This window comes from Apteryx rowi, unplaced genomic scaffold (genome assembly GCF_003343035.1).
Source record: "Apteryx rowi isolate R43461 unplaced genomic scaffold, aptRow1 scaffold_305, whole genome shotgun sequence".
In the NCBI taxonomy this organism is placed as follows: domain Eukaryota; kingdom Metazoa; phylum Chordata; class Aves; order Apterygiformes; family Apterygidae; genus Apteryx; species Apteryx rowi.
Genome location: NW_020449475.1, coordinates 922,985 through 946,475, shown reverse-complemented (window position 1 = coordinate 946,475; position 23,491 = coordinate 922,985). Strand labels below are relative to the sequence as shown.

Below are 23,491 nucleotides of genomic sequence, written 5' to 3'. Positions count from 1 at the left end.
TTTGGCTTTCTAGGCAACATAATATCTCACTCCATAATATCTCACTTAAAAATCACGCTTAAAAGAGACACCATAACCACTTTTGTTTTTTACAGATGACCACTCCAGGGTGATTTTGCAACCTGTTGAGGATGATCCATCTTCAGATTACATTAATGCCAACTACATAGATGTGAGTGGATTGTACAGCTTTCTCTCTTTCATTTTGCCAGCTTCTCTCTATGTGAAACTTTTTGCATGTTATGCCTAGAAATTTATTGAAAGCTTTCTTTTATTAAGAACAAAATGTACACTTTCCTTGTTCTACGTCCTAGTACTCACTGACATTGTTGTGCTTTCTTTCACATCTGACTTTGGTTTGGGCTGTAGATTTGGCTGTACAGGGATGTAAGTACCACTATATGTGAATAACAGCATCCTATTGTAAATATTTAATATAGATATTGTTATTAGTTACTTTTCTATTTTTGTCACTAGATATCTATGCATGCCTCATCTAATTTCTCATCTGTTCCTTTAAAAAATGTCCTTCTGTGTGAATATTTTTGTACCTGATTTGAAAAGATTTAGACTTTTAACATAGTTCTGAATATTGTTAGATAAATGAGGTATACCTCTGTGTTAAAGAAAATTTTTGCTGTTCACTTAATTTTTTTTGATGGTTTTGGTTACAAGATTTTATTTTTCCCCTCCCATTTATATGTGAGAAGCTGGATAGTATGCTGTACTGTAGTTGTTTTGAAAATGTATCTTGTGAAGTAGTTGTAATATATGTTTGGGAAGAGGGAGGGATTGATGGCCTTTTGGTTTTTGTCTGTTTTGTTGAAAGAGTTCAGCAATGTAGGCAAACTGAATGTTTAGCTGATGTTTGTCTTCAGGTGCCAATCTGGATATTACAAAGTATATATACACAAGCATATATATAAATATTTTAAAGTAAGAAAAATTTTGTCTTTTCTGCTGCAGAAAACTCTTCTCAAATTTGAAATTTCATACTTTAATTAAAATGTGAATTAAAAGAAAAACTTGATAGGAACAAGAAATTTCAACAATTTCTGCTCTGTTTTGATTAGCAAAATATAACTTTATCTAACTATGGAATTCAAAGTAGTTTGAAAAATACTGAAATAGCTAGTGCAAGTGTTCTAAAACACATGACTTTGGTTACTTTTCTTTATAATTGCACCTTGCTAATTTGTCCTGTCCTCTGTTAGTTTATAAATTATTTAAGACCCTCTAGATCTCTCAGAATATAAAAATTTAGCTACACGTATAGCACTGTCTTTTTATTTTGATGTTTTTATATGGCAATCTCTGTGATGTGTAGGCCCATGATGTTTTGCCTGGGGCTTTAAACAAGAAAAGTCTCCCCGATTTGTAATAATTTCAGTTCCCTGAGGACATTGTTTTTCTTATTCAGAAGTAAATAGAATCCCATTATAACCAGAGAAGAAGGCTACAAGTTAAAACTGGCACTTTACAATTTTAAAGTGACACTTTTACCTTGTTCTGGGAAGCATTACTGAGTGTAAAAAAGCGTAGCCCAGTATTCCACTTTTACAATTTGAAGTTGGAGCTTGATCTTAAGAACTCTAGGAGACAATTTTTAGTAATTTGATGTAATCTTGGCCTCTTCTAAAGTCAAGAATAAGACACTCAGAAGTCTTTTCATAAACCCCAGTTGGCTTAATAAAATTGTAACCTGATAAATAATTGGAGTTATTTCTCTCACTGTGAAATTCTGTATTGTTTTCTCACCAGCAATACTAAAAGTTTCCTTGTCTAAATGGCTAACGCGATGCTGGTGCTGGTCGAAGTATATTCTCAATGATTTCATCAAGGGCAGAATCTCTTTGTCTTGTAGTTTGTGTGCAGATGATTGACACTTAAATCTGTGCAGTATAGCTAGCAGTGGAATATATCCAGCTAACTGGAAAGGCTTGGTTGTGCAGGTCTATCTATATATATGTGTGTGTATATTCTTGTGTGTGTATCGCGTACAGTATAATACATGCACACTTTGTATAGCAGTGCAAAATACATTGCAGAGGATTCTGTTGCTGTAGGACCCTGATTTAGTGCCCATATCACACTGTTCAGCTCTAGCATTGGAAAGATCTGTCCCTGCTATTTATGGCTTGAGTATATACCTCTTTGTGCTTTGCAATAATTCTTTATTTATAAGAAAACAAAAGGTGTGTATTCATTTCACATTTGTATGAGCTGGAAATGATGATTGACTATAGAGATAATCTGGAGGCAAAGATAATTTGTACTAAATTTTAAATAAATGACCCAATGTATTGAGCTGGGGATATAATGTGAATAGAAGACTAATTTGTAGGACTGGTGAGCTGTCTAGAATCCCCCTTCCTGGTACACTACAATGTCTGTTCAAGTCAAATGTTATTTCCACTTTATCTGTTGCCATTAAAACCTTTTCAGCATTAACAGTCTTTTTTGGTTTTGAGCTTCATGCTGCTCTTAAACATTGGTTTGTTCTGAAAAGGTTGTCTAGAGCTAACAATTCTGTAGTATGTTATGCTTTTATTTTCCCCTCTCTGTTAGTAATATGGTATTCAAACCAACTTATATTGCTGTTCTAGGGATATCAGAGACCAAGTCACTACATTGCAACCCAAGGTAAGAATCTGCCAGCATAAATCAAATCTAATACGCGTTTGCTGTGATGTTTAGCAGAGTTTTGGTAAAATGGGAGTATGTGAAAATAAAGCATATCCAATATTGTGAGTTGTCTTCTTGTGTTATGGTAAATCAGCATAGCATGTTCAGATGGAATGTGAATAAATGCAAAAATTGCACTAATTTGTCATATTAATTAGATATTGAGTAACTCTTTCAGTGATAAATTCAGCTGATAAAATCAATAGCTACAGCTGTAAATTCCAGTTACAAAGATGAATAGAGAAATGAGGCACATGGACAGAGAAAAGTTTCAACCTGCCTTGAGGCATTTTTCTTCCCATATTACAATGTATTATTTTACTGTTTATAATTTAGTCCAGGACTGAGACTGTGAAGATAGTAATGATAAATTAAACACTAGCTCAGCAAATCTGGGTAAAATATGGGCAAAGAGGGACAAAGCCTTTTTGTAGAAATAAGAGAAGAAAATCTTTGTAGTGTAACACCCTGCTAACAAGAAGTGGGGTTGGGGGGGGAGAAGAAAAAAGTTACATTTCTATGGAAGTTAGTCATTTTGTATTTCTGATTAAACTTCTCAAAATAAGGAAAAACAAATAGCCTGGTCTAAGATTGCACTGAAGTATCAGAGGCTATGAATTAAAGTAAAAATAATTAGATTTAGATGTGTCGTTACTTGATCTGTGAGTATAATCAGATAGCTGGCTGGAAATCTCTTGTTATTTGTGCCTTCAGTTGACCAGGGGTGCTCACAAAAAGGCAAACTAAAAGCCCATTGTGAAACAGGATGCTTAAAACTCTGTTCACATTTTCTTTATTTTTGTTTAAGGGCTGTCTATAATAGTCTCTTTCTATGGCAGTTAAGTCTACCTTTGTATTTTGAGATCTCTTTTAATATGTAAATCAGTTGCACATTATGGTGTGTACAGGGCATGCAAGTTTATTGCTGCCTTACTTTTCAGCCTTTGATCTGGCATAAGAAGAAACATGTTTGAGTCTTCAGGTGTGTGTTTGTATTACACACGCTACAACTGACAATACTGCTACACCGTGGTCAGGGACCCATTTCTGAAATGGTTATAGTGGTATAAAAGCCACTGCCCCTCACCTGGACGTTTGGTGCCTCTGCAGCAGAGCAGGAAGCAAAGCTTACATGAGTGCTTCCCATTTGCTTCACAGAAAAGTAGTTAAGTTAGTTTAAACACCCTTTGGTGGTAAGTTTAAATGCCCTTCAGTGGCTCTTTGTGCCTGCACACTTTGCAGGGAGCAAGGTGGATAGTGCACACAATCTTTTCCACCAGCCTTTCTCACTGATATTTCACTCCGGTACGGGTACGCCTTCAGGGACTGTCTGAAGAAACTCGCACTTGGCACATTATTTAACAAATGTAAAACAAAATTAGAAGTTTAACAGTGTGTGACTACGTCTACAGTTGCGTCCATGTACTTTTCAAGCTACTTCTGGTGTTTCACTGCGTAAAACACATGCTTTTAATATCTTTCAAGTGGTAATTCAGTTAAACTGGGAAGCTTCAGCATTGGTTAGAAATAACAGTGTAGTTTAGAAACTGGGATGATGGTATGATGATGTGGTTTTGTGCAGCTTTCATCTTTGAGCAAATGCATTTGTGTATGTCAGCTCCATAAAGTACTGGATTTTATTTTTATTGCTTGCTTTGACTGTTCTATTATTACACAGTATTAGCTGGCATTTTTCTTACAGGTCCAGTTCACGAGACTGTATATGATTTTTGGAGAATGATATGGCAGGAGCAATCGGCTTGTGTTGTGATGGTCACAAATTTAGTTGAAGTTGGGAGAGTAAGTTTTCTTCTTTTTTCCACCCCTTTTATATGCTATAAGCCTAAGGAAAAACCTACTGACAAATGATACTATTAGCAGAATATGGGAGGGTCTTGTGAAGTACAGCCCTGTATCTGAAGAGGAGCGGCAAGGGGAAAGTTCATAGTCCACACATTCTTGAGGGTTAAAGCAGTGTGTAAAAACAAAGCAAACTTTTGAAGAGCCACCACAGAAGACTGATGCTCTGTTACTTTTATGAGTAGTGAGTCTGAATCCAAAATTCATAATTCAGCAAAAAATTTTGTACATTAGATCACTCAAATGAGCCTAGGAAGTGGATGAGAGAGCAAGTATGCTTCTATATCAGTGGCTAGAAATCAGCAAATTATTTACAGTTTAGCATTTACTCATCCCTTGGGGAGTAATCTAAAATATCTAAGATAACTTACAACAGTTTGATTACTGGTATGAAATGCATCCCACTTTAACATAAGTGGAAAATGTCTTCGATAGCTCAGCACCAAAAAAAAAAAGTGCTCATTTAGAAATGAATTTGGTGTCTGAGTACAGCTGTGTAAAATAGCATAAACTCCTTGCAAATAGCTCTTAACTTGACAGAACAACCATTAGACTTGAGCCATGACAAGTCACTTGAATGCAGGGTCGTTTTGGAAATAAGGGCATAAGTGTGGTATAATGCAAAACATGCAGTAATGTTTTCTCAAGCTTTTATTTCCCTTTGGTGTAAGATTCTTTTGTGTTTTGTATTTAGGTCAAGTGCTACAAGTATTGGCCTGATGACACAGAAGTTTATGGTGACTTTAAAGTGACTTGTGTAGAGATGGAGCCACTTGCAGAGTATGTCGTCAGGACGTTCACTCTCGGAAGGGTAAGCACATTTCAAAAGGCATCAGTGAAATATCATTCCCTGGTAACAAGGCATGTGCAGGAGAGTATGTTTGTACGGGATCCTGTAGAAGACCAAAACCCTCTGTCCACTTAAGAGGTCCACAGCATAGGCAGCCTTAGCTCAGTGCGGGAGTAATGCATTGCATCAGGGCTGTCCAAACACGCACGTCACTGTGGGATTTAGAATTGCCAAAAAGTGTTGACCGCTACCCTCCCCTCTCTTGTATTCACCTTTCCTCTCTCGGCGAACTTCCAAGCTGGGCTGAAGTACTTGGTTATGAACTGTTGTGCCTCTCATTCGTCTCTGTCTGTTCTGTTTTGATAGAAGTGAATGTAGCTGAGTCGATCCCACTTGATCAAAGGATGAAATGAGTCAATATAAGATCTGTGATACAGCTGTGGTCTTCTGATAAATCATTGTACTTGCCTGCAAATGTTGCAGACCATTGCCTTAATTAGCAAAACTTGTGAAAATCAATGCAAATTGCATCTAAGTATTGGGGGGGGGGAATCTAATGATGCAAAACCAACATACTTTTATAGCAAATGTAAGAATGATGAATTTAAAAATGGAAAAAAAAATACAGTAACATCTTTAAGCCTTGTATGTAAAGCTTTATGTGAAAACCTTGTGTTAAAAGATAGCAGGAAAGGTAGTTTCTGCTCTTGATAAAGGATGGCTGGCAGTTTTGGAGCCACATTAATATTCTGTTGTAAAAGGTGTCTTCTTTTAAAGATGGATTGCTGTGTTTTTTGCTCTAAGTATTTGTTGAAAGCTGAAATGATGAAGACAGCATGTAGATTCTAACAGTGTTATTGATTCAGAAGATATCTCGTGTGTGAAATATTTGGAATTTTGTAACCTTTCTTTTTGCTTTTTACAGAGGGGTTACAATGAAATCCGTGAAGTTAAACAGTTTCATTTCACTGGCTGGCCGGATCATGGAGTTCCTTACAATGCCACAGGCCTGCTTTCATTTGTACGGAGAGTCAAATTATCTAACCCTCCTAGTGCAGGGCCTATTGTTGTACATTGCAGGTGTGTACAGAAGAGGTAGATTCATTTTCCACGACTTCGTATGTGAGCCTTTATACTAGTCTCTTGCGAAGCATTCATCATTTTTGAAGTGTTTTGTTTTTGTTGTTCTGTTTTTGAATTGCATAATTCACACTGCAAGCAGTAGGATTAGGCTATCTACAACAACGTTCAGAAATAACTCAATTCTAGTACAGTTTTCCTAAATGGAATAGTTGGAGATTTTCTTTCTCCTGCAAGAGCTGCATTAGCTAAATCATGGGCTTCAGGCTATCATTTTAGGTAGCCTACAAAAAATTTGTGACAGCACTCTAGAATGAAGTGTAATTACAGCTGCTTTGATAGTTTGCTGTTATGTATAAAGTCTGAGAAGATTATTAATTTAAATCTAAGTAAACAAGTAGATGAATGAAGATGGAATGAGGTTAATGGCAGCAAATACAGCATGTTGTTTCCATGTAAGCTTTGCATGGTTTGAATTTTGGGACACAATCCTTTGCAAATAGAATTTTCTATCAGAACCATCAAATGTTTAATTACATTCTGTAGATAAAGTTACTAATCTTGTTCAGATTTTAAGAATTCACTCTGAAAAAACTATCTATAGCTTTATATAAAAACAAAATAAATCAAGAGAAAATCTTTTGCATGATGACAAATGTGCTGCCTAAACTGATTTAGAGTTTGACTGTACACTTGAGTTTCTTACTGTAATATTTCACTTGAAAATTATCCTTAGTTTTATCAAATAAAGAGAAGGTCTGTTATGTTTTGAGCTATATGAGCTTAATCATCCTCCTGACTTCAGTTTAACTAACAATTTTTTTTACTGTAAGTATTGGCCTGGATGGTAAATGTTTTGCTATTACTTAATGGATCAAATCTTATGAAAAACGGTTGTTCATCTCAAAAGATCTAAAAGACATTATGAAGAAGAGGAGGGAAGATAAAGATTAGGTAATGGTTGTGATGAAAGAGAATTGAATGGCTTTATAGAAATGCTCTCAGTTTAAAGGCAAGTTTATAAAGTTTGTAGATGTTTTCATGGGAAAATTCTTAACGATATTTACTGATTATTTTTAGTGCTGGTGCTGGACGAACAGGCTGTTACATTGTGATTGATATCATGTTAGATATGGCAGAAAGAGAAGGTGTTGTGGATATCTACAACTGTGTCAAAGCCTTACGGTCCCGTCGCATCAACATGGTACAGACAGAGGTACGGCAGTTTCTCTTCAAAGGACCTGTTTCTTTTTCAAATGTGCTAGATCAGAATTTTGCTCTTACTTTGAAAACAGCAAGCTCCTGGCAGTGGACCTGGTGAGGGGTTATCTCTGTTAGGAGGCATTCCTGATTGCAAACAGCTCCCAGAACTAGGATCATGTAGCAAACCTGCCAGCTCTCTCTGTCTTCATACATGAGTACCCGCCTAACTTTGTAACAAAAGGAAAAGCAAGGGGGATTTTTAGGCAAGGCCCTACAATAGTCCTGTCTGGCACATCTATCCCCAGCCCCAATACCCGTAATTCCAGGAAGGTAATTCCAAAGTTGGAATTTCACCGTGTTGCTACCAGTTTTAAATGCGCTTTATCCTTTAAAGTTTGTGCTGTTTTAGCCTCATTGTTATCCATAGCATTTAGAGGAAGCTGGCACAGTTCATGCAGTTTGCTGTACAGACAAGACATATGTTATTCCTAACTCTTGAGGTAAGTAAATAGTATAGATGCTGTGTAAAAAATGACTGGAGACCTGATTGAAATAATCAGCTATCTAGGACTTGGAATATCTCAAGACAAGCCAGAAAAAAAATGGGAAGAAACACTGTTCCTATTAGAATGCACTTAAGTTTATTACTGGCCTAGAGCCAGCTATCAGAAGATTGGTGTACTAGCTTGCACGCACCTAAGGAGAATGCAGCATGCCAAATAATTGCTAATCACAGGTAGTTCTTGCAGCGTTTTGCACTTTCTGCTAGTATTACAAGACTGAAAGCTATTTTAAAGAAGAATATGAGTAAAGCCAGCAAGTCACTGGCATACATGCAGAAACCCACAAGCACCACAAGAAAACTGAAAACGCCCTGTTAAGTAAATTGCTATGCCTGGGCTCCTAAGTTTTACTGAGTTTAAATTGCCTCTGAAGAAAACAACGTGATTAGCTGCATCCCACGTATGATGAGAGTTTGTTGTGCTAAGGCAATATCTAATGGATTGATGGACGCTACCTTGAATGAAATTTATAGTGTTGCAGGTGATGTGTTTATCCTAAAGGAAGGAAAGATCCCTTGTTTCTAAATGGTTATATATATTTTTTTCTTTCCCTAATTTGGTAGGAGCAGTACATCTTTATTCATGATGCCATTCTAGAAGCTTGCCTGTGTGGAGAAACTGCCATTCCTGTTTGTGAATTCAAAGCTGCATATTTTGATATGATTAGAATAGACTCTCAGACAAACTCTTCACATCTCAAAGATGAGTTTCAGGTATTTGCAGTTCTTCCTAACTCTTCTTGTGACAACAACCTTTTTTTGCCTCTGGCTACATTTAATTTATTTTAAGGGAAAGGATTTTCATACCACATATATAATGTTTCGTCCCTTTTTTTTTTGTTCCACAAAATAAAGCACCCATGTTTACATACTTTGCAAAGTTGTTTTAAAACATGGAATACCCTTCTTTGAATAAAGTTGAAGTAATTATCTGGCTGGAATAAAGAGCACTGACTAGGAATCTGAGAGAGTTTTAGCTTGCATTTGCACAGCAAAGGCACAGTTCCTTGGGACTCCAAAACATCCTCTTTGCTTTATTCCTTTCGGGAGGGGTGATGGCACATGGAATCCATTCAGCGGCACAGGGAGTGCCTTTTGCACATGTGGTTTAAGTCCTCTTGAAAAGCCCGAGTCCAACTAGCAAACTGATCAAAGCTCTTATTTGCTAATGATTCTTCATGTTTTCCCACATTGCAACATTTAAAATTAATAACTCAGTGAATGCTGAGACTGTTGCCTCTGAGTTAGACGTGCTGGAGTATGACGTCAGCCTCCTGTGTTTCTTAGACGCTGAATTCGGTGACCCCCCGCCTGCAAGCTGAGGACTGCAGCATAGCCTGCTTGCCAAGGAATCACGACAAGAACCGCTTCATGGATATGCTGCCACCTGACAGATGTCTGCCTTTCTTAATTACTATTGATGGGGACAGCAGCAACTATATCAATGCTGCTCTTATGGACGTAAGACACTATCTCCTTTGTCTGCATAGTGTGCCATGAAAAGCTGTGTAATAGGAGAGAGAGCACTTGCAGGTTTAAGAAAGGGTAATTCTTTCTTACTGTAGTGCCCATTAAAACAGTCTTAATAAAGAAGAGCAGGAGGGGGAATGGGTAACCTCTCCCCCCCCGCAGCTTGTGTTGTTTCTTCAGAAGGTTTGATATCTTAGTCTTCTGCATCCTTGTGTGACCCACTGGAAATCTCTCCTTTTCAATAGCGTTGTAGACAGCCCTGGTCTCCAGCCCTCCAAATCTCAAATCTCAGCAAAATCTCAGAAATCTGCTGTTTGTCAGGAAATAGAGACTACCTACCTGAGCATTAGGTTACTATTGTTATTTTAGGAGAAAGGCTATGCGTGTTGAGGGAGGAAAGAGAGAGGAAGAGGAAAAAAATGTTTCTTTGGCAGATTTGGGGATAGGGGATTTTTTGGTGTTCATATTTTAAATTGCAGCTGTTAAAGATCCTGGGAGTTTGAGTGGTGGTGATACCATCAGGGGAAAAGGTGAATTAATGAAAAGAATGGAAGTAAACCTGTTTATAGGTGTCTGATCAATAATACAGTTCATCACACAGGTGCTGTTATGTGTCTCTGCCTGTGTCTACCATTAGCATTTTCAAAGTTAGACCCCTAAAGCCATGTTTACAGTAAACACCTAAGCAAGTGGCCTGATTTTCAGAGTATCTCACTTTCCTCAAAAAATGAATTACTGTCAGAAACTGAGGTGTCGAGAAGAGATGCTGGAATGAAATGGAAACTAGCAGCAGCAATCATCAGGACTAAATGGTATTAGTCCTGGAGGTTCTGTCTGAGCTAGGAAACATTTAAACTGCTAGCAAAATACAGTCCCTGATCTCACAATTAGCTATTGTGCCAGGAAAATAGAGGAGTAGCATGTGTGAGACCAATCTATTAGAGAGTCACTGGGGCTGAATGGATGAATTACAGAGCAGCAAGCAGAATTTTGGTAGCAGCTAAACTGTTTAAAATTGCAGTTAAAATTACATTAAACACCTGGATGAAATGGATGTGATATGGAGCAAGCACCTCAGCTGTGTGGAGGAGCGTACTTTGGTGAGAAAGGGAGACAATGCAGGCTGAAAGGCTGTGTGTCAGGAAGATGCTGAGTGTGTAACAGAGTGTGGCAGGCAGGGAGAGAAACAAAAAGCAATATATTAATGGATGAGCAATCAGATGCAAGTACGGAAAGACAGAAATGGTAGTAATAGAAAAAGGGACCAGCACTGCTTGTAGTTCTAAAAAGAAAAAGAAGCAGCAAAATTAAGCATATGCATTGCCATAAGGGAACATAGCAAGGCTGTAGATGCAGGGTAAAAATTGTGGGTAATAGAAGTTTTTTCTTACCCTTTTTGTTCTGTTTTTGTAATGCTCTTTTATTCAGAGAGTGGGACCCTAGAGCTGGGCGAGAAGAGGAGGATTTACAAAGCAAAAGAGAAATTGAAACCTTTCTTTTTCTGCAGTGTACTGTGTCCCTATCTTCTTCATAAAGATGTCTGCTTCCCAGTGTGACAGCAGATATCCTGTGTGTTCTTTTTGAAAATCCGACTCTCTGAACCTCAGTACATTCTCTTGTCTCAGGAAGGTCCAGAAGTGATGGGGAGGAGGGCTAGGAAAGCATCAGCTAGCACACGTTTTATTCCTTGAAAATATAAGGGAAGAATCTGGAGTGGCTGTTCCTCTTTGCTCCCTGAACAGATCTAGGAAGTAGGACACAAGCTGCATGCCCACACTACTATCCAGACCTGCTTCCTGCATTACAAAAAGGTAGCAAATGTAAGGGGAAAAAAGTTGCTGTCCTCCTTACTCTGTTGTCAAATAAGTGCTGATCCTAAAGGCATTAATTGGTTAATTTGTTATCTTCAAAATTTACAGCAAGTGGAGGGGTGAATAAAAGTTTTATCTTTTTTCTTTCTGGTCCTCAAACTATGCTCCTCAAGGATATGTCAATATTCTACACATGAAGATCCCTCATCTCAACCTCAAGCAAGCGGGCTTGCATGCCAGAATTAGTTTACCTACCCTTCCAGGTCCTTCTCCTAGGTTAATTTACCCTACTTAGATCAGTAAAAAATAACCAAGCTGCTTTAGATACAAGCATAGGTACTAAACACTTAGCAGGGGCATCTCTACATTGCATACTGCTGTCCCACAGCTTCATCTTCAAATTGGACGCTTACATTCCCATTCACCTCCAAAAATATTCACCATATTACTCTGTTTCTCAAATTAACCTTTCAGTTTCCTTTACAGTTCATATCTGTATTCCTTCTTTGAAGAACTCTTCTGTGTATAGTTGCAAATTGCCTGCAAAAAGCCTCTGTCTTCTCCTCTTCTGTTTGCTGCTAGTAATTCATGTGCTGCAAGGACTACCCCCTCTGCTATTAGTTAATCTGAGCCAACCTATATAGGGCTGGAAATCCCTATTTGCAGCTGTGCATACTGCAGCATAAAGAAAATAGAATTGGCTGTCACAAGAGAAAAATGGTACTTTTGCCTAAGCACGTCATCCAGCTATTTAACTTCTGCTTTCTGGTGGAAATTAGCCCCAGTACTCTTGATGCTCAGTTGTCCGATTCAGTAAAAGTTGTCATAAGCTAGGCATCTAGTCCCAGTACATTTGCAGCCAATGCACTGCTTCATTCTTCTTTGACTTTGTTACTCCTGTAGCCTTCTTTCAAAATAACAGTACTGCTTACAGATAGGGACCATAAAATGTGAAGAGTCTTCTAGCAGAGTAATTAAAAGTTTTTTTGTTTGATGGTAATGCTTTGGGGAGCTTTCTTGAAAGTCTGCTTGATATTATGTCAAAGATAAACCTTTACTGAACAGTAAGGACTGTTTAAACTTCCTAAGAAAAAAGTGGTGATCTTGTGGTTGTGGCACTCAATCTCAGGTAGAATTTGAGATTGAGCTTAATCCCCAGTTCAGTCATAGAGTTCATGTGCAACCTGGTGTGAATGAGCTAATCTTTTCAGACCTCTGTATCCCTCGCTATAACACGGGGAGCAAGCTTTCTGCTTGGTCTCCCTGACACAGTGACTAGAGCGGAATTACCCAAGCCTCAGCTCAGCAAAGCCTGAAGAGCCTCTTCAGTGCCATGTGCGTATCTGAATTTAAGCAGAACTTAGGCCTAAAACAAAGCAGAACACGGGCCCGAGCAGAGCAACCTCTTTGTTCTCGCTTGAGACGACAATGTATTTTTAACAGCAGCTTTGATGATATCTGGTGTATTTGATGTCACAGCTTTGTTCTATTTATATGTTATTTCTGTTGCAGAGTTTGTATGGAAGTTATGAAATACTTCCTCTACTAGTGCTAATAAAATCGTTTGCCTTTACAGAGCTACAGGCAGCCAGCAGCTTTTATTGTCACGCAGCATCCTTTACCAAACACTGTGAAAGATTTCTGGAGATTAGTGTATGACTATGGCTGTACTTCTCTTGTGATGTTAAATGAAGTCGACTTAGCACAGGTTAGTCTGGGGTTTAACTTTTCCATGTACTGTGGTATTCATTAATCACTCTGGACCCTCTACCCARTCGAAGCGTAGAGCAGCACAGTTACTTTACAGTTACTCTGTTGCTCTGCTTTACAGAGACTAATTAACATTAGGTGCTCAGTAAGGTGTGGTGTCTGCAGTGGAATAAGACAGTGCTGAAGTTGTAACTTAGCTTTTAATTATGCCCATTTTGCTCTGGCGCAGGGCTGCCCACAGTACTGGCCTGAGGAGGGAATGCTGAGGTACGGCCCCATTCAAGTGGAGTGCATGTCTTGTTCCATGGATTGCGATGTAGTAAACCGAATTTTCAGGATATGCAATCTAACAAGAGTAAGCATTATCATAACAATATTTAACTGTTTTTAATGCTTTCTAGGCTGTTATGGTTTTTACTTTTAAATGATAATGTTCTTCAGACATTAATCAGAAAAGAGTCAAGCATCGATATCTAATACTGACTTCTAGTACTTTTCTTCAGCTACATAGTAAGCAAAGAGATCGTTAAAGTGAATGACTGCTGTTCTGTAATGCTCTCTGATGGCTACAAGATGTATGAGAAGTATTCTAAGTTTGCTCTCTGTGCAGTGAAAGAAAAATCCATGTAATGAACATATAATGACTGGTATTTAATTCATAGCTTTCATAAGACATTCTGTGTGATGAATCAGGAAATGAAGGACTTATGGTGCTTTTATAACCAGTACCTTCTTCGTTTTAAGGTGCAAGAACCACAGCTTAGAAGACTGTGACACTTTACAAAGTAGAGTGTGAAAAAACTGAAAGTTCGTCTAGCTCTAAAGGCTTCTGCATCGCTTTGCCTCAGCCTACATTTACCATCTTTTCCTCAGCTTCAGTAACAATGCCAGTCTTGCATACTTTGTAGTTCTTTCACACATTGCACCCTGTGTCTTTTGCTGGCTTATATTGCTTCACACTGTCTCAGCACCTTCTCAAACCCTGTTTGGTAGACAGTGTCACCTTCTCCAGACCACCTCTGTAAATCACTTATTTATGTTGCCAACAGTTAAAGAGTTATAGTTGTGTGTGGCACAATCTGTACAGTTAACCAGCAATCTGGTTAAATTACCCTTGCTACTTATATCTTTCATTTAATACTGAACTTGCAGACCACCAGTTGTGACTTTTGGTATACTTTTAACTTTCATTAATGTTGAAAGGTAGCCCTGGGGAAAGCAGAGACTGCTGTGTTTATAAGCTTTTTTTTCTTTTGGTCATATTTTGATTTTTCGAAAACCAGAGGTCAGTTTGCATGCAGCCAGTCTTTTATCCAAACCTGTTGTTTATGTTCAAAGTTAAGAAAAATCTTTTCAGCTCTTCATACTCTATTTAGAAACTACAGGAGGTTAAGGTGTAGGTGCAGTGGTAAATATTATGCCATAACACTTTTTCTGTTATGTGTTGAGATTTCCTAATTTCTTTTTGATTCACTTCTTACGTTCACTTTTTCCAGAATTTAACAATGATGTTTTTAATAGATTATTGATGCTAAGGGTGAATACACAGAACCGAGGGAATTTGTCCATTTACAGGAAGTCAGAATGAGTTGCATTAGTGATTGATAAACTGTGATGTTGTTTCAATGTAGTTACTTTTCTTTTTAATCTTTAATTCTGCTCCTTGAGTCCGAGTCATATGAATTCACAGAGAGCCTGCCATACAATATATACATGTTGAAATCTGTCCGTAATGTAAACACTTAGGTTTCAAGTTGATCTTCTATTTTTTTTCCTAAACCTACCTGTAAAGATACTATATTGACCTAAAGCCCTTTGCTTTCCCTCAGCCACAAGAGGGCTATCTGATGGTCCAGCAATTCCAGTATTTGGGATGGGCTTCTCATAGAGATGTACCACCTTCCAAGAGATCCTTCTTGAAGCTAATTCTCCAAGTTGAAAAATGGCAAGAGGAATGTGAAGAGGGGGAGGGCCGGACCATCATCCATTGCCTGTGAGTAGTTCTGGCAAAGTCAGTTGCTGCTCCTCAAACTAATGCTTATACATTAGTTCTTATTTTAAGCTCCAGCAGTATTCTAATAGCTACATTCTTTTGCGTATGTCCTTGTTTCTTAAAAAAGTACCTTTGGTACTGTAGATCAGCCTTTGGCCAACTTTCAGGTTTGTCTATGTAAGGTCAAGGTACCATGGGAAGGAGTATTGTGGATATGATACTGCAGTGATAATGTGTATTGTTTCCTTCTATATATAATAGCATGTTTCTCAGGTACAAAATGTGTACAGATTGATTTCTTCTGTACAATTTGATTTTTTTGCAGGTCTTTAATGCTGAGTGCCAACTGATTATTTTTCATGTACTTCTTGCATATCTTCTATTGCATTTTTTCCTAAAAGGCTACCATATTTTGAGTTTTTTTAGACTGAAATCTATGGCTATGTGAAATCAGACAAATGTTCTGTAATGTAGTAAGTGATCCTAAAATATTGTTGGTAAATGACCAGTTGCTGCTAATTTAGTCTGATATTTAAAAAGATGGGGAGGAAGTACTCAGTTCATTAAACGCATTACCAGCAAAATTTCATCTAAAAAGCTGGCTTGGGGGTTGAAAAGACAGTATCTTTTCCTTCCTGAACAGAGAATGACCAGTCTCTTTCCTACCCTATTTAAATATAAAGTTTAAAACTTAGAAATTGAATTATGCATTTCTCCTTCCTTTAAAAAAGGTTTCTATTTAAATGCTCAGAATTACCTTGTGACTGCAATAATATTTGGGAACTCTTTCCTCCCACCCTTCCACAGTATCCATGGGACCATCCGGCTAATTTAAACTTAACAAGAAAAAGTGCCTATCCTAATTTCTTTGAAATGAAGATGAAAATAGTTTGGAAGTTTTCCCAGAGGTCAACAAGATATCAAGTCAGTGATGTCCAGCGTTAGTCTGGCTTCATAATCCTCCTACCTGAGGGTGATTTAAATGAGTCTTCTTCTAGAATTAAATGGAAAATGTTGTACTTGCTGTTGAACTTGGGTTTTAATTTTGAATGCGTACGTAAACTAGGTTATAGCATAGCTGGGTGGCATAGTGGACTCTTAAGAGCAGAATTCAAAATAAGTTGTTGAGCGCAAGGTCAGAAATAGCAAATGTCTCAGTCCAAACCCACTGGAGCTTCAAGGAGATAGCTGAAGACTGGTCTTCTGGAAGTCATGAGTCACTTGTGCTTACAAAATGAAAGAACTGATATATATATATCAGGTGCTCTTTTATACAGTCGTGATATTTAATTGGCTATTTTCCATATGCATAGAAACGGTGGTGGCCGGAGCGGGATGTTCTGTGCCATAGGCATTGTGGTTGAAATGGTAAAAAGACAGAACGTGGTTGATGTTTTCCATGCTGTGAAGACTTTGCGGAACAGCAAGCCCAACATGGTCGAAACTCCGGTAAGTGTGGCCTGCTGAGGTTAATGCAGAGAGCCGGGCAGCCAGAGGACTAACAAGCTCAGTGGCCAGCGGTGGCTCCTTTGGGAGTGCTCCTGCCTGTGCTTCAGGCACTTGTGGCACTCGTTCTTTGGGCTGTTGTGTGAGCTACACACCGGGTCCTGTGTTCACAAACTGCACAACCTATGTTGGACTTCAGTTGAAACAAGAAAGGGACCTGTTTCTTGGGGTTTTGGCCTCCTATTGTAGTATATACTGGTTATATAAGCTGGTTATAATTCTTACCGTGAGCATAATGTTGGCAAATGTTATATCCTGTTGTGGAAATTTATTATATGTACACACTAGTTAGTATCGTAAGAGGCTAGGCTAAACATTTCTTGTAGTGGTTCAGCACTTTTCACAGAAAACGTTCCAAGTTAACAGAACGCACTTTAGTCTCTCAAAATAATCTGGTGTATTTGAAGCGAAGTTGCAGCGTGTTCTGCTCACGCAAACCATCTTGAAATTTTACAAAGCCTTACCCTTCTTGATAGGAATAAATTGTAAAGTCCAGATCAGTAGCTGGAGATGCAAATATTTTACTTCTTAATAACAGCTGCTGTTTTGGAAGCTATTACTCAGATTCCTAGTAGTAGAAATAATACCTCAGAACTTTAAAATCAAAGACATTGTGTTTAGTATGTTGGAGATTAATATATAAGCAATATAAACCTGAATTAGCAAGGCAATGAGACTAAATGAAATATTTTTACATACACTACCAGAACTCGAAATCACCTTCTGATGAATCTTTATACCTACAGTATGAGTGTGTATCTATCCATGTGATCACTTCAGTCACCAAAACTGAATGTTGCGGAAATGTTGTGGAAAAATCATTAGTCTCCTGAGTGGATTTTTTTCCTTCTGATAGCTGAATGTGAAAGCAGGTTAGACGGTGTTTAGGTGTTTCTGCCATTTGACTCTCACATTGCCAGCAGCCAGTGTCACTTTTCAGCCAGATGGCTGCCTGCAGCATAAAATTCAGAGATGCCAACTGAAATTAAAAATGTTTTGCAGTTTATGCATAGTGAAAATTGTGAACTTGCATAGTGAGCAAAGTGGCTGTAGCTGCCTTTTCACATACTGCCCTTTTTCCAGGTGTGAGCATTTGCTAAGGATCAAGTAGATTCTGTGGCATGGTTTGCTTAATTATTGTTTATCATTTCCATCCACTGGCACCAGATAAATTAAAAAGATAGTTAAAATATTATCAGGTAGAGCATCCTGTAGCAGCAGTAGTATCAGTCTAGTTATTGCTGGTTTTGCTGCAAATACTTTACACTCTGCTGTGCTGTAGACGTCTGAGACACAGTATATTGAATTGCTGCCTGGATTTCAGTTCACTGCTGTGAGGAAAATGGGTCAGATCACATGGAAAATTACTTGTGTCGCTGTAAAGAGAGGAAAAGGTATATTGTGTATGTTTCTGATAAATGATCTGTAAACTCGTATTTAGTTTCAAAATGGTCCTGAATTCCATTGTAGTTTTAATCTGCAGTTACTGAATTTCCGTAGTTAGGTGTTTCTGTGTTCTGTGGGTTTTTATTCAGAACTCTTGAACAGCAGCAGCTGTTGAGTCGTTAGTTAGAAAACAAACCAGGAAAACCAATATAACATTGTCATGTGCCCTACATTCAGCGAGATGATCAGATAACAAAAATGAGCAGCGCAATAAAACCTTTAAGATATCCCCACCACTTCCTGCTGATGGATCACACTGGCTTACTTTGCAAACACAAATAAATCACAAGAGCAGGTTCATTTTGTTTAGTTGTAAGGGCAGTAGGGATTGAATTTATTTCCTTGGTTTTTCCTCTCCTTATTGCCGCCTTCTCTCTCCTTCTCCCTCCCTGTCCCCAGGTACTGTCTCTAAACAGCAGTCTTGTTAAGGAGAAGTATTAAGCAAGAGGAGGTTTGGAGCTTTACTGCTTTAGCTCCTCTTTTAAACGTGTGTTCTGATCTCTGACATTACATTACGACTACTGTAAAAGTGGGCTGCGGGCCCAGAGCAGCTCTCTATCATCGCTCACTATTCCCAAGCTGTTAGTATCAAGCAGCAGGCACTAGTGTTAGCTACTAAATATCAGCTAACTGAAACATAAATTAGGCTTGAGGTTCTTCACTGCAAGCATGCTCTGACCAATAACAAGAATTTCTTGTGTTTGATAACTAGCTCAGAGGCTGAAAAAATCAGGGAAGGAAATCATTGCATTTCATGGTCAGTTTTTCTTTATGCTTTATTGGTTAGGCTGAGTTTTTAAATCAGAACTAGTAATACGCTTGTGTAATAGAAAAAATAAAAAAAAACAAGTATGTCAGGCTTGAAGATGAAATAGCACAGTAGTTAACAAACAGTATTCTTGTTTGTAGATATCACTGCTCTTTAATGTTTTAGAATTGTGATTTAATTTTTTTCTGTTTTTGTTTTTTTTTCTTTTTCCCCTTAAAGGAGCAGTATCGTTTCTGCTACGATGTTGCACTGGAGTACCTGGAATCTTCTTAGTTAGAATGGATGTGATGACGTTCACCAAATATATGAATCTCAATAAGCTGTTTTGACAACAGTTCTTGATCCTGTGAAGAAAGATTTTAGGGGAAGAGGGGGGAGGGGGATTTTAAATTTTAAATGCAAAGTATTTTTCATATGAAGTTGTGTATCTTAATAAAAGAACTCAATCTGTTTCTATGCCTGTATACAGTATCAACATTTAGTGCCACATAAATACTGTTTAATGAAAAACAGAGTCAGAAGAGATTTGCGCAAATTAGGACTTTTCAGTGTTTGTATATGCAGCCGTCTCTCAATTACGATAGAGCGACCATCTGTTGCATGTATCAATATTTCCTATATGGTATTAATTTTCTTTCTTTTTCCTTTGATACATTGTTAAAGTAAAATAACAGTGCAGATTGATAGTAAGGTTCATTCTTTATACGTTTCAAGTGTTGCATATATATATATTATATATAGTAAAAAAACTGGCTTATTTTGTTTTAATGTGCAATGATGGCTGGATCACATAAAGATCTTTATAAAGAAACTTAAACATAAGCCAAAGACTCAAGTGTAAATATGTCTATATGGAGAAAGCACATGTATTTATTGTTTACTTGCATTCCTTTTTTGATGGCTGGAAAAAGAAGAATCATTTTTCTCGAAGAAAGCTTTTTTTGCTGAAATCAAGTGTAAACAATTTTTGTAGTTTATTTTTTGTATGTTTTAGTGTAAGTAGAAGACATACTTTTTATGCATAGACCAAGAAACATTGGTATAGTGGTTTTGTTGTGTACATGCTTGTGATTCAAATCCATGTAAATAACTCACTTATAGAAGGTCTTTAACTACAGGACCAAAATCAGAACATTTTGCTGAAAATGTATAGTTTTTCACAGCTGCATTAGTTAAATACTGATCAAAAGACTCTAAATGGAAGGACACACATCAAAATGGCCTTGCCTATGACTTGCACAATATTGGAAGTAAGTTTTAAGCACCATTATAATTTTAAGAGATCCAATTGTTTAAAAAAAAATTCAAGCACAGATCAACAGGACAACTGCCAGACAACAAGATAGCACTAGGTATGCCCTTCAGGGTAAAAAGTATTTGTTTAGCAAACTGTAAAATTAAGCAATGTTTATTTTGATGTTTACAAACATGTAAGCTCTGCTTCTGAGAAAGCAAAATTTGAATAAAATAATGCCAGATTCTGATTATGGTGATGGTGTACAAAATATTACTGTGCTTTTGCTTAGCTTGTATCCATTTGTTCACAAGTTTTCATATATTTTGCCAACTAAAATCATTCCAGTCTCTTGTTGGTCTTTTTTAGAAATGACAGTAAAATAATATGGTGCTTATAAATATTATGTAAAGTAAGAGTGAATTAAACTTTTATTTAAAGATTATTTTATATCATTTCCTATTTTGATAACTTCTTACTTATTGTCATTGATAAGGAGTCATTCTTGTCTTGGAAGAGCTACGTATTTGGATAAGGAAGATCTCAGAAGGAAATCATACTGTTTTTCACTTCAGTATTTCAAAGAGTATTTGGAAAGAATCCAATTCATCTGCATGAAAACAAAAACCAAACATAAAGTTTCTTTCTTTACTCCAACACATGGACCCATTCAATAATGTAAATGACTGAGAAATATTTATACAATTACTTCTTTTCAGATTTTTTCAATGCCCCCATCAATATTGTACACAGATCCACCTCTTCCAGATCTACCCCCCCCAAAAAAAAAAACAAAAAACCCAGCACAGATTCTTTTCTTATCCAAAGCAAGGTAAACAAGTCATATTTGAAAAAGTTTACTAGATCTGTCTTCTTAATACTCAAGGAAAGGGAATTATAAGTTGCCTGCAATAGAATTGCAACATCTCCCATCTTTCTTTATGAGGTCATGGAACTTCAAGTGGCATTCAGCTAACTTTGGCTGTTGAAATACTGTATATATCATCTAAAGCTAGCTGTCTTCTCTCCAAAATCAGTGGAGGCAAAGCAGCACCTCCATGGACTGATTCATCCCACCTGTTAGGCATCTGTCTGGATTTAGATGAATTGGGCTCTGAAAGAGCCTTCCTCCATTGACCGTAAAGGGTGTTGAAAAGATTACACTAGTCTAAAAGTTTTGTCTAATTTTTCAACAGTTACATGAGATGAATAGCTCTTAAGACTGTGGAATGCCAAAGCCAGAATTCTGTACTGACCAGAACAATTTTTTTAAATTATTTCTTTCCTGATCAGAAATGTGGCATTATCATTCGGCTGAATGAATAGTTATTTTCAAGGACAGCTCTTATGTTGGGAATGGTGGGGTCCATCCACACCAGAAGTTCACAGTGCTCGGTAAGGTCTTTGGGTCCGACTTCCCTTGTGCATTGAGCACAAATGGTACAAATGCCAGCACCGACCTTGGCATCACAGCATACCAGAACAGAAAGGATACTGTGCCTGCACAGGAACTCTGTCCAAAAGTTATTCAGGTATTTTGACAGTCACATAGTTTCTGTAATTCAAGCTGATCCTGGCAACTGAATGAGCTTTGCAGTAGCTAATGGTTGAAAAACTTGTGGGAAATTCCTCTTCGTAAGGCCTGGGAAAAATATGGGGAGGGAATGGACTGTGGTGCGTGAGAAGCACCTCAGAAATATCCACCTACAGTAATTGTATGTCTTGGTGTCCTTTAGACAGAACATAATATTAAAAGCAGCTACTTAGAACAAATTCAGAAAGAGGCAGGCTGCTTTCATTATGCCAGCTCTTTTCCCTCTTTTATCCTGTGCAGTGGCAGCAAATGTCAGCTTTGTTTTCTGGGAGCATCAGCTCTGTTCCCCAGGATAGATGCTGCTGCAGTATCCTTTTCTTGTGCCTGTGCAAGACACAAGAACAAGAGGTGGGGAGACTGTGCAAATCTGCCTGGTAGGTAGAAGAGGCATTTCCCACAAACAGTGTGTGCAGTGGAGGGAGAGAAGGGTTCCCTCCCTTGGGCCCTTGAAGAAGGAAATGTTTTACTCCTTGGGGCAGTGAAAAGCCACCAGCGCCAGTATCACAACCTGCCAGCAGCTGCTGCCCTAGAGCAATCCATGGATTTCAAGACTCCTCAAAATCTTTCTACCATCCTTGTTGAAATATTAGTACAGACATGGCCATGTGGCTACAAGCTGCAAGTTTCCTGCATTCTGCTTTCCTCAGCTGCGTGAAATGAAGACAGGACCAATGTAAGTGGTTCATACAGGATGAGCAAATGGGCATCAAGTCAGAATACAAAGAAGAGCCGGTAAGGACATCATCCATGGAGGAGTGTGTGAGGATTCAAATTTGAAACGAGTGAAGTTGAAACTGATTTAATGTCACATAATGAAAGAGGAACCAAGAGAGTGTGAAAGATTACCCAGAATGTGATTGTTCTGTGAGAGAAGTTATTCTTTGCTCTAAAACTGAGAAGTGATGATTCCAGTGTCCTAGTCTCTGTAGCCACTAGTGAAAGAAATTTTGAATGCTGCTTGATGGCTTTGGGCACTTTCCTATCAAACTGTAACCAAAGAGGTAACTGAAGGATGTGTTCAAACTATCTGGATACTCCTTAAATAGGCATATTTTAGGATCCAACACTGAAGGACCATATCAGGCCTGAAGCACCTAAGTCCTTGGAAGTGCCTAAAACTGAGTGATACCCCTGTCTTAAAGAGTGAAGGTTCCCTAAAACAAGAGCTACTAATTATCAGCACCCTGTATGAAGGAAGAGAGAGGCTTTCTTTTTTTCTTTAGCTCTGTGAATTTGCCTTCCCATGTTCATAGTGACGCAGCTCCAGCAGAAGAAGGTGTGAAGAGACCCAGTTTTTGAACTCTTCTCCAGGAGCTGAAGGATCACACCTTGGCTGGTTGATGAGGTCCTAGAATTTACATTTCCTACTTTCTGGGTAAATGCTGTCATCAAGAAATGATGGTATTGAAAGAGGCTTCACCTTCCTGGAAAGCTGTCACAGGCATAAGCTTGAAGCTTAGTATCCCTTAGTGTATGCAAGCAGTTAATGGGATTTATTGCATTTAGGAAGTCAGTCAGATAGATAAAAGAAATATGTAGCTTATGGTATGTCTTCACCTTGCCCAAGGTACTACATTAAGAAACACAATATTGCTTAGTGAAACATGAAAGTAAAAGCTACTGCAGGAGTTTATTTATGTGCTATTTCAAATAGGTTAACAATTTCCAAAATGTAAGTTCTAAAAAAGTGAAGTGAGGAAACAACAGTAGGCAAGTGCTGTGTCACTGAGCCTCCAAAGTGAATTGAAATGTTAAATGACAAGAAAGGGGCAGTCTGA

At 37.9% G+C, this 23,491-nt stretch overlaps 1 protein-coding gene across 1 annotated transcript in view; it reads left to right on the top strand.

The window, feature by feature from the left end:
* The window catches only part of PTPRK (protein tyrosine phosphatase, receptor type K), a 176,288-nt gene extending 156,873 nt beyond the window's left edge, over positions 1 to 19,415 (top strand). The window contains exons 16-29 of the mRNA XM_026070146.1: positions 96 to 172; positions 370 to 387; positions 2,607 to 2,643; positions 4,388 to 4,485; positions 5,240 to 5,356; positions 6,261 to 6,415; positions 7,496 to 7,631; positions 8,745 to 8,894; positions 9,468 to 9,641; positions 13,038 to 13,169; positions 13,401 to 13,526; positions 15,001 to 15,164; positions 16,478 to 16,613; positions 19,105 to 19,415. Coding sequence (XP_025925931.1) covers positions 96 to 172; positions 370 to 387; positions 2,607 to 2,643; positions 4,388 to 4,485; positions 5,240 to 5,356; positions 6,261 to 6,415; positions 7,496 to 7,631; positions 8,745 to 8,894; positions 9,468 to 9,641; positions 13,038 to 13,169; positions 13,401 to 13,526; positions 15,001 to 15,164; positions 16,478 to 16,613; positions 19,105 to 19,158 — 1,574 coding nt within the window. The 3' untranslated portion in view covers positions 19,159 to 19,415. The remainder of the gene's footprint in view (positions 1 to 95; positions 173 to 369; positions 388 to 2,606; positions 2,644 to 4,387; positions 4,486 to 5,239; positions 5,357 to 6,260; positions 6,416 to 7,495; positions 7,632 to 8,744; positions 8,895 to 9,467; positions 9,642 to 13,037; positions 13,170 to 13,400; positions 13,527 to 15,000; positions 15,165 to 16,477; positions 16,614 to 19,104) is intronic.
* Positions 19,416 to 23,491: the final 4,076 nt, after the last annotated feature.